General features: G+C 38.2%; 1 protein-coding gene across 2 annotated transcripts in view; it reads right to left on the bottom strand.

Annotated features, from left to right (window-relative positions):
• Window positions 1–13,261, bottom strand: part of GNE (glucosamine (UDP-N-acetyl)-2-epimerase/N-acetylmannosamine kinase) — a 31,625-nt gene that overhangs the window by 1,809 nt on the left and 16,555 nt on the right. For both annotated transcript variants that reach the window (XM_080574856.1, XM_080574857.1), the window contains exons 3-10: window positions 12,450–12,901; window positions 11,023–11,175; window positions 10,357–10,569; window positions 9,564–9,651; window positions 8,286–8,496; window positions 5,602–5,731; window positions 1,714–1,935; window positions 541–723 (exon numbers count right to left, since the gene is read on the bottom strand). In XM_080574856.1, the coding sequence (XP_080430982.1) occupies window positions 541–723; window positions 1,714–1,935; window positions 5,602–5,731; window positions 8,286–8,496; window positions 9,564–9,651; window positions 10,357–10,569; window positions 11,023–11,175; window positions 12,450–12,901 (1,652 nt within the window). The remainder of the gene's footprint in view (window positions 1–540; window positions 724–1,713; window positions 1,936–5,601; window positions 5,732–8,285; window positions 8,497–9,563; window positions 9,652–10,356; window positions 10,570–11,022; window positions 11,176–12,449; window positions 12,902–13,261) is intronic.

Raw genomic sequence — 13,261 nt, 5'->3', positions numbered from 1 at the left:
TGAGCAATCTGGCCAGTCCTGAGTTTAGCAGTCATATCCATACTCAGGAAACTCTTTGTAGAAGCAGGACATCAAATTCAAACACTTTTAGCATGGTAATTCACTAGTCCTGTCATCTGCCCCCAAACTTCACCGAATAAAAAAATGTTCTCAACTTCAGTCAAAAGACCGAGAAGCTGTTGCTGAAAGATGATGCCTGTGAAACTAAACCTCTCACAGACTCCCTGTCCAGTTGGCTACCTTACAGCACACTTAAAAAGGAGAAACTGAACTGTACGACATGATTATTGCACTTTTGAAGCCAGAGGTTCCAAGTATGGCTTGCCTGCATATTGCAATCACCGAAGGAGAATTGTATTGTACTGTACAGGCTGTGGCAGCTCATCCTGGCCATACACAACAAGTCCAAGCTGACTGCCTGTATAACTGTTGTCTCCTCCTCAAAAAAAATGGCAGGTCTATTCTTTCTTTTTATGTCTTCTTTGCATTTTTTTTATATGCTGCGGCTTAAATATTTAAAAAAATGAGGTACATAGATACCATCATGCAGCTTCTTAGCTTCTCTCTGCAATGCTATGCCAGAGGCATATGCTTCTATACATCCTTGGCTACCACACAGGCACTCCGGTCCATCCAGAGATACAACAATATGCCCAAGCTCAGCGGCACAGAACGAACTGCCATGGATCAATTCGTGCTGGTGAACGATTCCACCTCCAATTCCTGCAAAGATACAAAACCAGCCATGAGTAAAAACGACCAAAGTACAGTTTCTGAAGGCCCCAATTCTGTAGGACATTGAAATTTACATATTCTAATATAGACAAGATAAAATATGTGCATCCGTGGTCCTCTATACCGAATCCTGAAAATGACTGGTTATTGAAGAGCTCTTCTCTGTTCAACACACCTACTAAGCAAGCTCAAAGCTCTCTCCTATTCGTATAAAACAAACCAGTAAGTACTGCTTATTCTTTCTTCCGAGCTTATGCTAAAGCCTATGGATAGTACCGAACTACTATGACAAATCTTTAAGAGCTTGTGGGTCATGCCCTTTATGCACAAAACTAACCTCCCAAGTGGCCTTAAAATTTTGCATTTCAGAGGATATGTTTTAACAGCACAGTTTGACAGCTGTAGAATGATTGTGAACTCTGTGCTGAAGACCCAGGGCATTTAAACCCAGTCCCCTCTTACTCCTTCACAAACCCCAGGTGGGGATTTATCAGCCAGTTACTATCGCCACCATTCTAAAGGACTTAAAAAAAAAAGTTGCACACATTTGCTTTTGAGATATTGTATTCAGGTGCTTATCTAGCTGTTCTATATGTATATCCTGATCTGACTTCTATTTCTGCATATGAAAGAGAATTAACTGATCTATAAAGCTGAATAAAGCAAAAATATTCCAGCTAAAGTTGGTCAGATTTTACTTATTTCAAAAAAACTGCTTGCCTGCATAACTGTATCAGCAGAAATTCTTTCATCAAGAAGCCTGTACCATGCAAAAGGTTTCATTTGCCTGAATAAAGATAAAAGTACCCCAAAAGGAACAAATAGATACAGTGGCAAGAGGATTTTTGGTTTAAGAAATTAACGTATAAAAGTTTTACAGGCACAATGGTGTTGTTTATGCTTTTAAGATCAGATGAGACTCTGAGTGATGGTACTGATATTTTGACTCTGGATTTCACTGAACTGTAACATACCCACCTGTACCAGTGATGAGTGTTACAAAATTTTCTATTCCCTTTCCATGACCAAATTTCCTTTCTGCTAGAGCCGCACAGTTTCCATCATTGTCCACCCAGACTGGCAGGTGCAGAGCATCAGATATTGGGGTTCTGAGATCCACAGAGCTCCACTCCTGAATGAGTTTTGTGGAGTGAAGCACAATTCCTTCTCGAGGGTTTACCCGTCCACCTGTGGAAACACCTAAGTCCCAGAAATACAGGAGAGAAAAAACAAAACTAAGTCTACGTAAAACTTTGAGTAAAAATCAGTTTTACCTCTGTGCATTGACAAGTATTTATATTTCTAATACAGGCTTTGAAACAGAGCGCTAAAATAAAAAATTCCATGTATTTCTGGCAGTGCTGTTTCTGACATGTACAGAGAATTCACAGAACTTCATTGCTCTAATCATGACACACCTAGCATCTTAGGACTAACTAACCGGACATTAGTCAGAGAGTTAGTGTTCCTACTTCAGGCAAGATTGCAAAGAATTTTAATATCTATGTTTCTTTTTAGCAATGTATGAAAGACAATACAATAGCAAACTGTAAAAGCGTTCAAATTCTCCCTAGAATTAAAAAAAAAAAAGTTTATTGCAACAAAACCTTACTTAATACTTAGTTGCTAACTCAGCAAAAGCTCATTAAAACATACCTACTTTTTGTCATAACTGCGTAATCAATGTAAACAAGCATGGAAATAGCAGAAGCTGTTTTCTCTACTGTCAGTTCCAGAAAGGTAAGTTAAATACTGCTGCAGGCATCTCTTTGCTGTAGTCACATAAGTGATTCTCAGGCAGACTGGGATACTGGCAGCAATCTACTTCTGTATTACAGAGTGCAAGCTAGGTAATGTATTTTTGGTAAATTTACTGTCCAACAGCAGTGAATAGATAGCTCTCACAAGTATCTCAAAGAAAGATTTGTGCATACAACTACATCTGCTTTGGCTTAAAATTTGTGTTTGGTAAAATAAAAAAAATAAATAAATCAGTAATAGCTGCTGGTGTTCTTTGGGAATGATCATCTTTACTTTTCCCTCATTTTCATAAAGCTGTTTCTAATACAAATTCTTTGAGTGAGAAAAACCACCACGACTAAAAAACATAGAAACTAACTGCACAGCTGTTACAATCTAGACTTACATGAACAACAAGACACAAAGATGTTGAAAACTATTTTTTTTAGTGTTCTGTTTTTTAATCGCTCTTTGAACATGTTTTGAATAAATGGGAGTTCTTCAGAACAAGTTATGGTCATGTAGCTAGTTTTTTGAGTGATGACCAAAAGGAATAAAATGCTTTCCTCATAGAGCTACTAACAGAAAGCTTTCTCCTCATTTATTTCCAATGATTATTACTTTTACCCTTGCCTATGACAGCTAGCCAGAGTTACTGATAATGTCTCCAGGATTAGGTCCAGACCTTCCTGTTCTGTCTTGCAAAAATTCCTCCGAACTTACAGGAACACTCCAACTTATGATCATTAGCCTTAAGGAAATAACTATCATCTAGCAAATTAATTATTCTCATAGGAATTATATGTCTTCCTCTAAAGAGAAATCTTAATTTCAACTACCATTCTGATTCAAACTGTGAGGCTGAATGAGGCAAGGAGCAGCTAACAAAAATAAAATAATCAGGTAAGAAATTTATTGTATTCTGTAGCACAATTCCTCATTCATGAGGAATTGAACAGTAAACAGTCACAGAACTAAGTGGGCTGAAGAATAAATAGGGATGTTATTCTGATAGAATGATAAAAAAAAGGAAAGCTTCTTCCCCACATAAAAACTCTGTGAATTGGTTTCTGTAACACATAATACACCTAGCTGACTATAAACCGTTCTTTGATACTTGGAATACTGATTAATGCAGAGTTTGCCACCTTTGCTACAGGAAGTTTGAGACTTGCAAGATTCAGCATCTGGGCACAGTAAAATAGTCTGGCTGGTTAAGTCATGTGTATTACAAACAGGTAGCCTGAAAGATTTGATGTGAGTGTCTGCCATATATCTTATGGCTTTGTGTACTTAACGCTGAAAAATATTTTTGAAAAATAAATACCTTTAAAAGTTCAAAATAACTTTTTTTTTTTTGCCTATTGTGTGACTCAAGTAAGTTTTGGTCTGGAGGAAAACTGTCTTCCTTCAGACCATTTCTCAGCCAAAACGAGAATTTTATGTCCTCCTTGAAAATCCAGGACACGTTAATCAAACACCTTTATAAATAATTGCAATATGTAAGTCATTAAACTAAAGGAGTGTCTTGTGGTATAACCACTCCATTTAACATGGCTTTCTACAGAATGTGCAACCTCTGCAAATCTGTGGATTGCACCAAGCTCAGCGGTGCAGCTTATAAACTAGAGGGAAGAGATGACACCCAGAGGAACCCTGACAGGCTTGGGGAGTTGGATCCTGTGAAGTTCAACAAGGCCAGGTGCTGCACCCAGGCCAGGGCAATCCCTCATATCAGTACAGACTAGGGGATGAATAGACTGAGAGCAGCCCTGCAGAGAAGGACTTGGGGCTGCTGATGGATGCAAATTTGGACATGAGCCCGCACTGTGCGCTTGCAGCCCAGAAAGCCAACCATATCCTGGCTGCATCAAAAGCAGCGTGGCCAGCAGGGCTGGGGAGGTGATTGTCCCTCTCTGCTCTGCTCTCGTGAGACACCACCTGGAGAGCTGCATTCTGCTCTGGGGCCCCCAGCACAAGGAGGACAGGGACCTGTTAGAGCAGATCCAGAGGAGGGCTGCAAAAATGATCAGAGAGGGCTGGAGCACTTCTCCTATGAAGACAGGCTGAGAGAACTGGGATTGTTTAGCCTAGAGAAGAGAAGGCTTTGAAGGCTCCCTTACTGCGGCCTTTCAGTGCATATAGGGGGCTTATAAGACAGACAATGAGACTTTTTACGAGCTCCCATAGTGACATGACAAACAGTAATGGTTTGAAACTGAAGGAGGGTAGATTTAAACTGGATATAAGGAAGAATTTTTTCATGATGCAGGTGGTGAGGCCCTGGCACAGGCTGCCCAGAGAAGCTGTGGATGCCCCATCCCTGGAGGTGTTCAAGGCCAGGCTGGATGGGGCTTTGGGCAGCCTGGTGTGGTGGGAGGTGTCCATACTCATGGCAGGAGGTGGGAATTAGATGATCTGTAAGGTCCCTTCCAACCCAAACCATTCTATAATTCTACTACACAGTAAGTAAGATGGAAATGAATGAAAAGGTTGCCTTTGTCTCTGTTAGTTGCAAAACTGATCTAACGTTTTAGCCTTTTTATTCTGCTATAGTGTAACTGAGGATTCCGCCGCACAGTTGATCCTGGCCATAAAGAAAGGCTTACAGGGAACAGTGGAAACTGGACTCAGCTGCAGTTATGTTTCAAGAGCAGTTTCAATATACAGACAGCATCTGGGTCACAATTCTGAGACTGCAGTTAACTTAAAAATCCGCTTCTGCTATATACCACAGACTTTACATATGCTTCATTTAGAGAACCTGTAGAACGCGTCATTCAAATCCACAACCATGAAGCTTGGAGACAACACAAACAGCAATCTTTTAAGTAGAGTGGGAGCCTCTCCTGTAAGTTTAATCGTGTTGGAGGTTAGGACTTAGGCACTGTTAAAGCTTAGCAGATTGTGTTCCTTGCTGTTACAGACTAGGGCAACGTCAGTTTTTATAGCCAGCTTCTCATTTTCATTGACACTGTTTTTTTCTGTGTGTTAGGAATGTAATTTAAGAGTTTAAAATACACAGGATCTGTTTTAGAGAAATGTTTTAAATTAAGCGATAGTGATTTCATTACATGTTAAAATTCTCACTTGAAAAGACAAAAAAGTTGGTATTTATTAACTTACCTACTCCCAAAATTCTGCAGTTCAGATTTACTGCCTCCGATGCAGCTTCTATACACATCTTTAGAATTAAATCTAGTCTGTCCTCATAAGTTTTAGGGTTGAGCTGGGTGTACTTCTTAACTATTTCACCCTAGAAAACAAAAACCACAAACATAACACATAGAAATGTACTTTATGGTGAAATTTCTCTTCAATTTCAACACAAGTCAACGTAAAAATGGAAAGTCACAACTTTTCTCTTTTCATTAAAAAAAAAAGGTACATCTTAGGTCTTGGTCCTACAAACTGTTCTGTGTAATAAGATTCCTGATGACTATGGGGGACAAGCAGGCAAGATTAGGCCTTACTTTCTGCTTCAACCACCTGTCTGAAATAAAATACATAATGAACACGTGGGTTGCCTAAGGAAATACTACAGGGGTTGCTGGAACTGTTGTTAGGAGTAAACTGTGATACAGCAGTGCAGTTAAGCTCATTTTTGAAGTGTTAAAAAGATCAACAGAGTAACAAATGGTAAAAGGACATAAAATCTACACGACTTTAAGAATAAAATGTTTCCAATTCGACTACCTGGAAGTTTGAATGGTTTCACAGACGCTGCTACTTTACCAGCTAGAGGAGAGTCAGCCAGAGAGAAATGCTTGAAATTTCAATGTACATCTTACCATCCTTTCAGAGTAAGCAGTTATGATTCTGAGTCACTTGAAATATTTCCAGAGTACTGTCTCCTGTGATGTCTGACGTATGTGGGAAGGAGGACCCAAGAGAAAGGGATTGTTTTTAAAGCCCTGCAGTGTTTAAAGTCATGCAGTGGTAGTGAAAGAATTATGCACATCTGAATCTGTGGGTACTAAGGAACCTTAATATAATGTTAATATTGCAGGATTAGGACAGGAAAACGCAGAAGATGATATTTTGTTTAAAAAAGTTGTTCTCTCTGATATTCTGAGTACCTCACAACAAACCTAATTGAACAGCAGTGTATTAATATAACTAAAGACAAAAGAGTAACAAAGTCAGTCTATATGCAACATGGCTCACTTGCTGTTGACAAAAGAATGTAGAAAATTCCAGGACACTGAAGTTTTTGAGTATTAAATCCCACCATACCAGCATTACATCAGCAATAAGGTTTGCTTTTTTTTTAATTATGTTTAATCTTCGCTTTTGGCTTTGAAGGGAATTAGAATAACTTATTTTGGAAGACAAAGCTGCAGCAAACCTCAGAAGACACAACAGCTTTTAAAAGGAGCATTTCCTAAATTCTGAAAAACTCAGTTATTTTATTCACGAAAACCTCATCTTCAATTCTGCCATTTGCTGTTAAATGCTTACATCTGTTGTGTAATTTCTGTTACGAAACTTTGATCTTTTTGCTCTGATTTACTAACATTTCAACTTTCACAAATGCCACCTCAAACTAGATTGTACAAAATAAAGAGCATTTTTTTTTCCAATTCAGTTACTTTCATGACTGTGATGGCAGAAATGTGCTGTTAGTTTTCCTGCTTAAAAAAAATATACTTTTAAAGGTTTTCTTCAAGGCCTTATCTGTCAGACATATCCTTTTAACTGAATGCAAAAAAAAAATGAAACCATATCAGGTTAATGTAGCATATTTTGTCTTTCTTGGTTAACTATGTCTAACTGATCTAGTTATCTGGATGCACACACATTACAGTGTAACTGAAGGAGTAACTGTCCTACACTGTTGAGAATAAAAGCCAAAAACTTCAACATGAATTTTAATAAAATCCTTACAGTGCTGCAGAAGTTCAGGATTTTTATTTTATTTTTTCTCCCAAAGCAGGAAAATGGATGTTTAAGTGAGTTAAAATACTTCAGCCCTAACTGCCCTTTCATTTATCAACCCATATAAAATTATTTCATGTATTTTTACACCATACTGAAGTAATATTTATACCATTATTGCCATTAGCTTGAAGCTTACAACTTTAAATAGAAATTCTGTGCATTTTTCTTTGATGTGGAAAATCAGCTGAGGTCATGGGTGTATTTACTTGTACCTGTATTTAATACAGAATGCTTTTGCAAGTGTTCTGTCTTAATGATTATGCTTCTGTGTAGGAAGATAACTAAGAATTTTTGATTACTAGCTTTTCTTCTCCTGGTAGAAGAGATGCAAAATTGTGTATCCTGAGACCACTCACCGTGACCCCACCTCCATCCGCCTTTCCCAGTAAATTGCTTTTCCAGATGCTCGCTGTTGCTTAGAATGATTCTGTGCATCCATTACACAGCTGTGTAAGATAACGGGGAAGAAACGAGACTGGGCATGGAACCTTTCCTTTTTTTGTTTGATAAATAAAAAGCTGCCGGGTGAACTGAGGCACCTTCTTCTGGGAGTCAACACATCAGAAAGTCATCCTGTAGTTCTAGGACTTCCCACAGAAAGGAAGTAGCTAGGACCAGGTGCTGGCAAATGGGCTTTGCTAGTTTAACAGCAGCTTTAGAAAAGCAAATCAGCAAGGCAAGTTGCATCAAGGCTGGATGAGAAGTCCACCCAGCTGGGGAAAATCTACCTTATCCCTCAACAGCAAAAGCCAGTAGGACTGCTTGTTTTTGGAGGTCTTTTGCGTTATACACATATCCCCACCGTAGGAACAGAACCACAAAGCCCAATGGAGTTTGCAGAATAGCTAAAAGAATAACAGAGTATTTACCTTCATACTGACAATTGCTACTCGGAGATTTGTTCCACCTAGATCCACAGACAAAGCACTCTGTGTCTCTAGAATATGGTCTATGTCTTGAGAGATATTATCTTTGACAGGAGGAAAACAGAATTTCTTTTGCAATGGTTCTTTGAGATTGATAGATTTGAGGAACTTCAAAATCCTTGGAACAGCATTTCCATCTCCATATATTTTTGAGCTACAATATGAAAAAAGAGATCAATTTAAATGGAAATAACACTGCAATCTATGAAGTTTTTTACATGACAGGAGGCTGTAATACTGTATCATTACAAAATTATGGTATGACTATTATGACAATGCTGCACCTCAGACTACTCAAGTGAGTCACAGGATATGGTAGAGTACAATAGTTTGATTATCATGCACAACAGTACACAGATTATGTAAATTCGGCATTAGCTCCATTTAGGAATATGGAATGTAGAAAAATGGAAAGTTAATCATTCCAAAAAAAAAAACTGATGAAAGGACACACACATAATCAAGTTCTAAAATTACGTAAATTAAGAATTTAACTTCTGTATGTGCTATGTGCCCAGACAAGATGTATGTATCAGAAACATGACAACTAAGTAACAATAAATGGTACATTCATGTCAATTTGCCACAGAGAAGTCTCATTTTAAAACATTACCATACCTAGTATCACACATTTGGTATTCCAGAATTTATTTTTATTACTTTACTGAGGTTCTTAAAAAATATACTCTTGATTCTTGTCCTTAATTAAACACATGTAATCTCTTGAAGTTTGTAAGAACTCAGTTATTTCAGAACTGTAAGTCAGTACTGTATGGCTGAAGAGGAATGAATTCATCCAGCAGCTCCTCTGGAAGCTTGCACTCAGGGCTCTCTATGTATCGTGCCTGAAGTCAATCCATCTACGAAGTAACATGTCCTTCAGGCAGGAGTTAGAGGCAGACAGTCAGGACGTTCTCCCTCATGCTGCTACTATGGAGCAAGCTATCATGTTAATCTAAGCCTCACATACGAATTTCTTGACTTTCTGTTGAATGTTAAATTCCTAGTTACACCAAAATAATCCTAGCAACATTTTGCTTTCCAGACACAAATCTGCACACCAGACATTGCACTATGATTCTGAATGAGACATGTAAAATGAAAAATAATTTGCAACCTCAGATTAGTGCACTAAGAAGAGTGATCAAATATGACCACCTCAGAACTAAATGCCTTTTTCTCTAACACTTTAATATCTCAAAGGAAGACAAATGTACTTACCATGGGTACTGTTTACCAAACTGAAGCTGCAGAGCATGCAGAATCTTATCCTGTGTGTCAGCATCACGAACGTGAAGAACATTTTCACCTAGACAGCGAAAGTTAACATAACAGGACAGGTCAGCTACTTACAAGATGTTACAGCATAAGAAGAAATCAATTTAGAAATTGCTTTAGAAATGAGTACATATAATTATTTTTGTTTACTATGAGCAGGAAAGACTCCAGCCAAATTAACATTAATCTTCAACCTTTCTGTGCCTGCCCTTACCCCCAGTGAAGCAACACTGACTCCTATAGGATGCTGTCATGCCTTACAAAACACTGGAGAGTAAAGTACCTTCCAACAGAATACTACCATTAAATTAAAAGAGCACTGATGAGAAGAGGGAGGCAAATGGCTATTTGTGTCATATCTGAAATACCACAATACAGTTAATTCCTGAAGTGGTGATCAGCTCCTGTTTTTAAAGTGAAAATTGTATGCACATGAAACACTGAACTAAAGGAAAAAAAACAGTTGCCTATTCTGCTACACTCCAAATGGAGATATATTTTAGCTTGCCCACAGACAAAAGCCTCATTATCTTAAGCAAAACATACAAACATCACTAATATGATACAGAAATAGCAAGCAAAGTTTTAAAATAGGTCAAAAATTATTTTGCACCAATACTGCAGGATGGTCTCTGTTAAACATTTGTTTTACTTTATTCCATGGAACAAAAAAAAAATCAAAACAAGACAGAAATATAAAGAAATTAAAATAGTTATGTAGTTACAAAACACAAACCTGTTTCTCTTCCTGTCTGACGTGTCCCCAGGTTGATAACAGGTGTACCAAATGCTCCCACCTCTCTGACACCACAACTGCTGTTACCAATCATACAACCAGCATGAGCGACTAGCTGAATGAACTGGTCAAATGGGACATGCTTCACTGCCCGAAAATTGGGATGATGTTCAATGCCCTTCTTCCTCATCACCCGAACCATCTCTTTGCTTCCTACAGAAAAACAAAAGGTACAAATAAATGATTCAAGTTCTATTGCTCTACTGAAAGCCTCAACACACAAAGGAGCTAAAAGCAGTCAGTTGAATTGTCCAGTTGAATTTTCACCTCTGAGCTGCTTTTGTTCCCTTTCAGGCATATAAGCGTAAGTGTGATCCGAAAATCCACTGTAAAAATCCTTCCTGTAATATTTTAATTAGTTCAGGAGGCATTGAATGTTGCTTCTGCATGACACATGGTTTCCCTTCATCTTCTTCTCCACACTCAATGTGGAGAAGATGTCCTCCGGCAATGTGACACAAAGCTGCAGTGGATTCAAGCCTGATGCTGAAATCATCCAGCTCCATCTGTCTGGAGGTTCTGGGATAAAAACGCTCTGTAAGAACCAACGTATGCTTTACATACTACCTATTATCTGTCCTTCTGTAATGCAGGCGTTTTACTCACCTGCATCCACATTAGGGAACAGAACAAGTGTTCTCTTGTTGAAGGAGATGAGTGCATCTAGAGTCAGCTCAAACATCTTTATGGAATGTTTAATATCTGTGGTTACAGGATGTTGCAAAGCAACTATGTAATCTCTAGGTTTGACATCTTCACCTGTTCAAAAGGAAAAAGAAGAAAAGGTTTTGTTTGTTTGTTCTTTTTTTGTTGTAGTTTTGTTTTTTGATTTTTTTTTAATTGGTAAAGAATAGTATGAGGAAGAGATGACACAGTTCTGAAACTACTGACGTGAAAGCCTCAACAGTCAAGGCACTGAATGGGATATCTTACGTGTAAATTTCAGTGCTACAATAAAACTCATCGGATAACAGGAGGATCTAGCTTGTTATTTGCTTCTCTAAGTAAGACTTATAATTTTCACCTTTCTCTAAAACTCAAAACACTTAACATGCAGGCCTAGATCTAAAGCTTTGCAAAAGACCACAACAGAGTGGAGAGCTTGTTCTGACATCACTGTAAATGTGGAATAACATGAAAGCCCTGAAGCAGCTCTTAACTTTCACTAATGGCTTTGAGAAAAGAATGTCCTGCAGTGCTGTTTCACAACAGCAAGTGGACAGGTATTATCATTCTTACTGCAGTACATAATTCTCATTATCACTCATTACTCAAGTTTACTGTCAGTTCTCCATCATCAGGCAAAGATTTTATTCACATTGCTTTAAAAACGTGAAAGCCATACTTGTTTTAGTACATTTGTTAAACAATTTGTCTGCTAAATATTCACTTACCGATCTAGTAAGATTCTACCTTCTAAGTACACAAGTTATTGTGCCAGATAGGACATTGCTTTGTCAAACATAAAAAGCAAACACAAAACTCCACTATTTACCAAAATTACTTTTAAGCAAATTAACATGAAACATGTATGGCCCTGTTACAGTGAATTCCTGAAAAGAATGTTCAAAATATAAATTCCCTTTGATTTTTTTTTCTGTAATTAGTCCTAAATAGCTCTGATTCTCTTTTGATATATCCTTCACACCGTCATAACTGTTCATATAGGAAAAAGTCGATTTTTAAATTGTTCATAGAAGTTATCAATTTAAGGAAGGTTTTTTTTTGACCTTGTAAAAGGACCAGATATGTTTGCTAAGACAGATTTGTAGCAACACTGGGAGCAAATATACTGTTTTTTTTGTTGTTGTTGTCTGTGTTTTTTGTTTTGTTTGTTTGTTTGGAAACAGGTTCATAATAATACCCAATCAAATAAACTAAAACCTGCTAGCAACAAGCCTGCCTGCCGTTTCCTGTACTCTACTCAAAGCCACTGGTCAACAGATCCCCAAGTCTCCATGGACCACAGATTAATAACCCAGTTAAAGTTTGTCTGAAGTCACTGGAATAACATTAAGAAGTGGACTGCTTACCTAGCCACACGCGTATAACACTCATGTAGTCTTTGTTTTTGGCAGAGAGAAGCTTGTCATAGGAGGGACAGCCCGCTAAAAGGATGCGATCGTGGTCTTCACACATGGCTATCAAATGCTGCTCTGCGCTCCTTGTGCAGCACACATGGTAATGGGCCAGTTTGGTTATAGCGTGCCTAATGGAGTCGTCAATGGTCCCACTGACTTCCCCGCCTTCAATGTGAAGAATGCGAATATTCATCAGGGCTGCAGATGTGGCTAGTGCCAAAGCATCAAATCTGTCACCGTGAACTATCATTATGTCAGGTTTCAGGCGATTCAGGACATCTGGTAACTTCACTAATGCGAGGCCCACTGACTCCACCATGGCTGCTTCATCCTCCCCTCTCACAATAGTGTGCAGTCTTGTATGAATATCGAAGTCATCTTGTTCAATCATGCGATAGGTGTTACTGAAGATAAGAGAGAAAGGGTTAGAGGAAATACAACTTGGTTTTACAGCAACACAGCTTGACAGAATAATTGCATACTAGAAAACTGTAACAGTGCTATGCTTGAACAAAGGCCTGCATATCCTTCACTAAGGAAACTAACTTCTAAGTTTAACAGAACATTCTAATCCATATGGAGATCTTCCCTCATATTCCAAGTCCATTATGTTTTTCTAGACACCTTTAATGAACAGTCCTGCTGAACGTGTTCTGGAAAACCCCAGATATAACTCTGCAGAGTCTTTCGGAGAACAGATATGAAGAACAGAATATAAGAACATTTTCTTTTCAGAAAAGCTATGTTGGTTCTTTACCAATATA

This window comes from Anser brachyrhynchus, assembly GCF_964034855.1.
Source record: "Anser brachyrhynchus genome assembly, chromosome: Z".
Lineage (NCBI taxonomy): Eukaryota > Metazoa > Chordata > Aves > Anseriformes > Anatidae > Anser > Anser brachyrhynchus.
The sequence above is the reverse complement of the archived record's forward strand: the minus strand, read 5'-3'. Positions and strand labels throughout refer to the sequence as shown.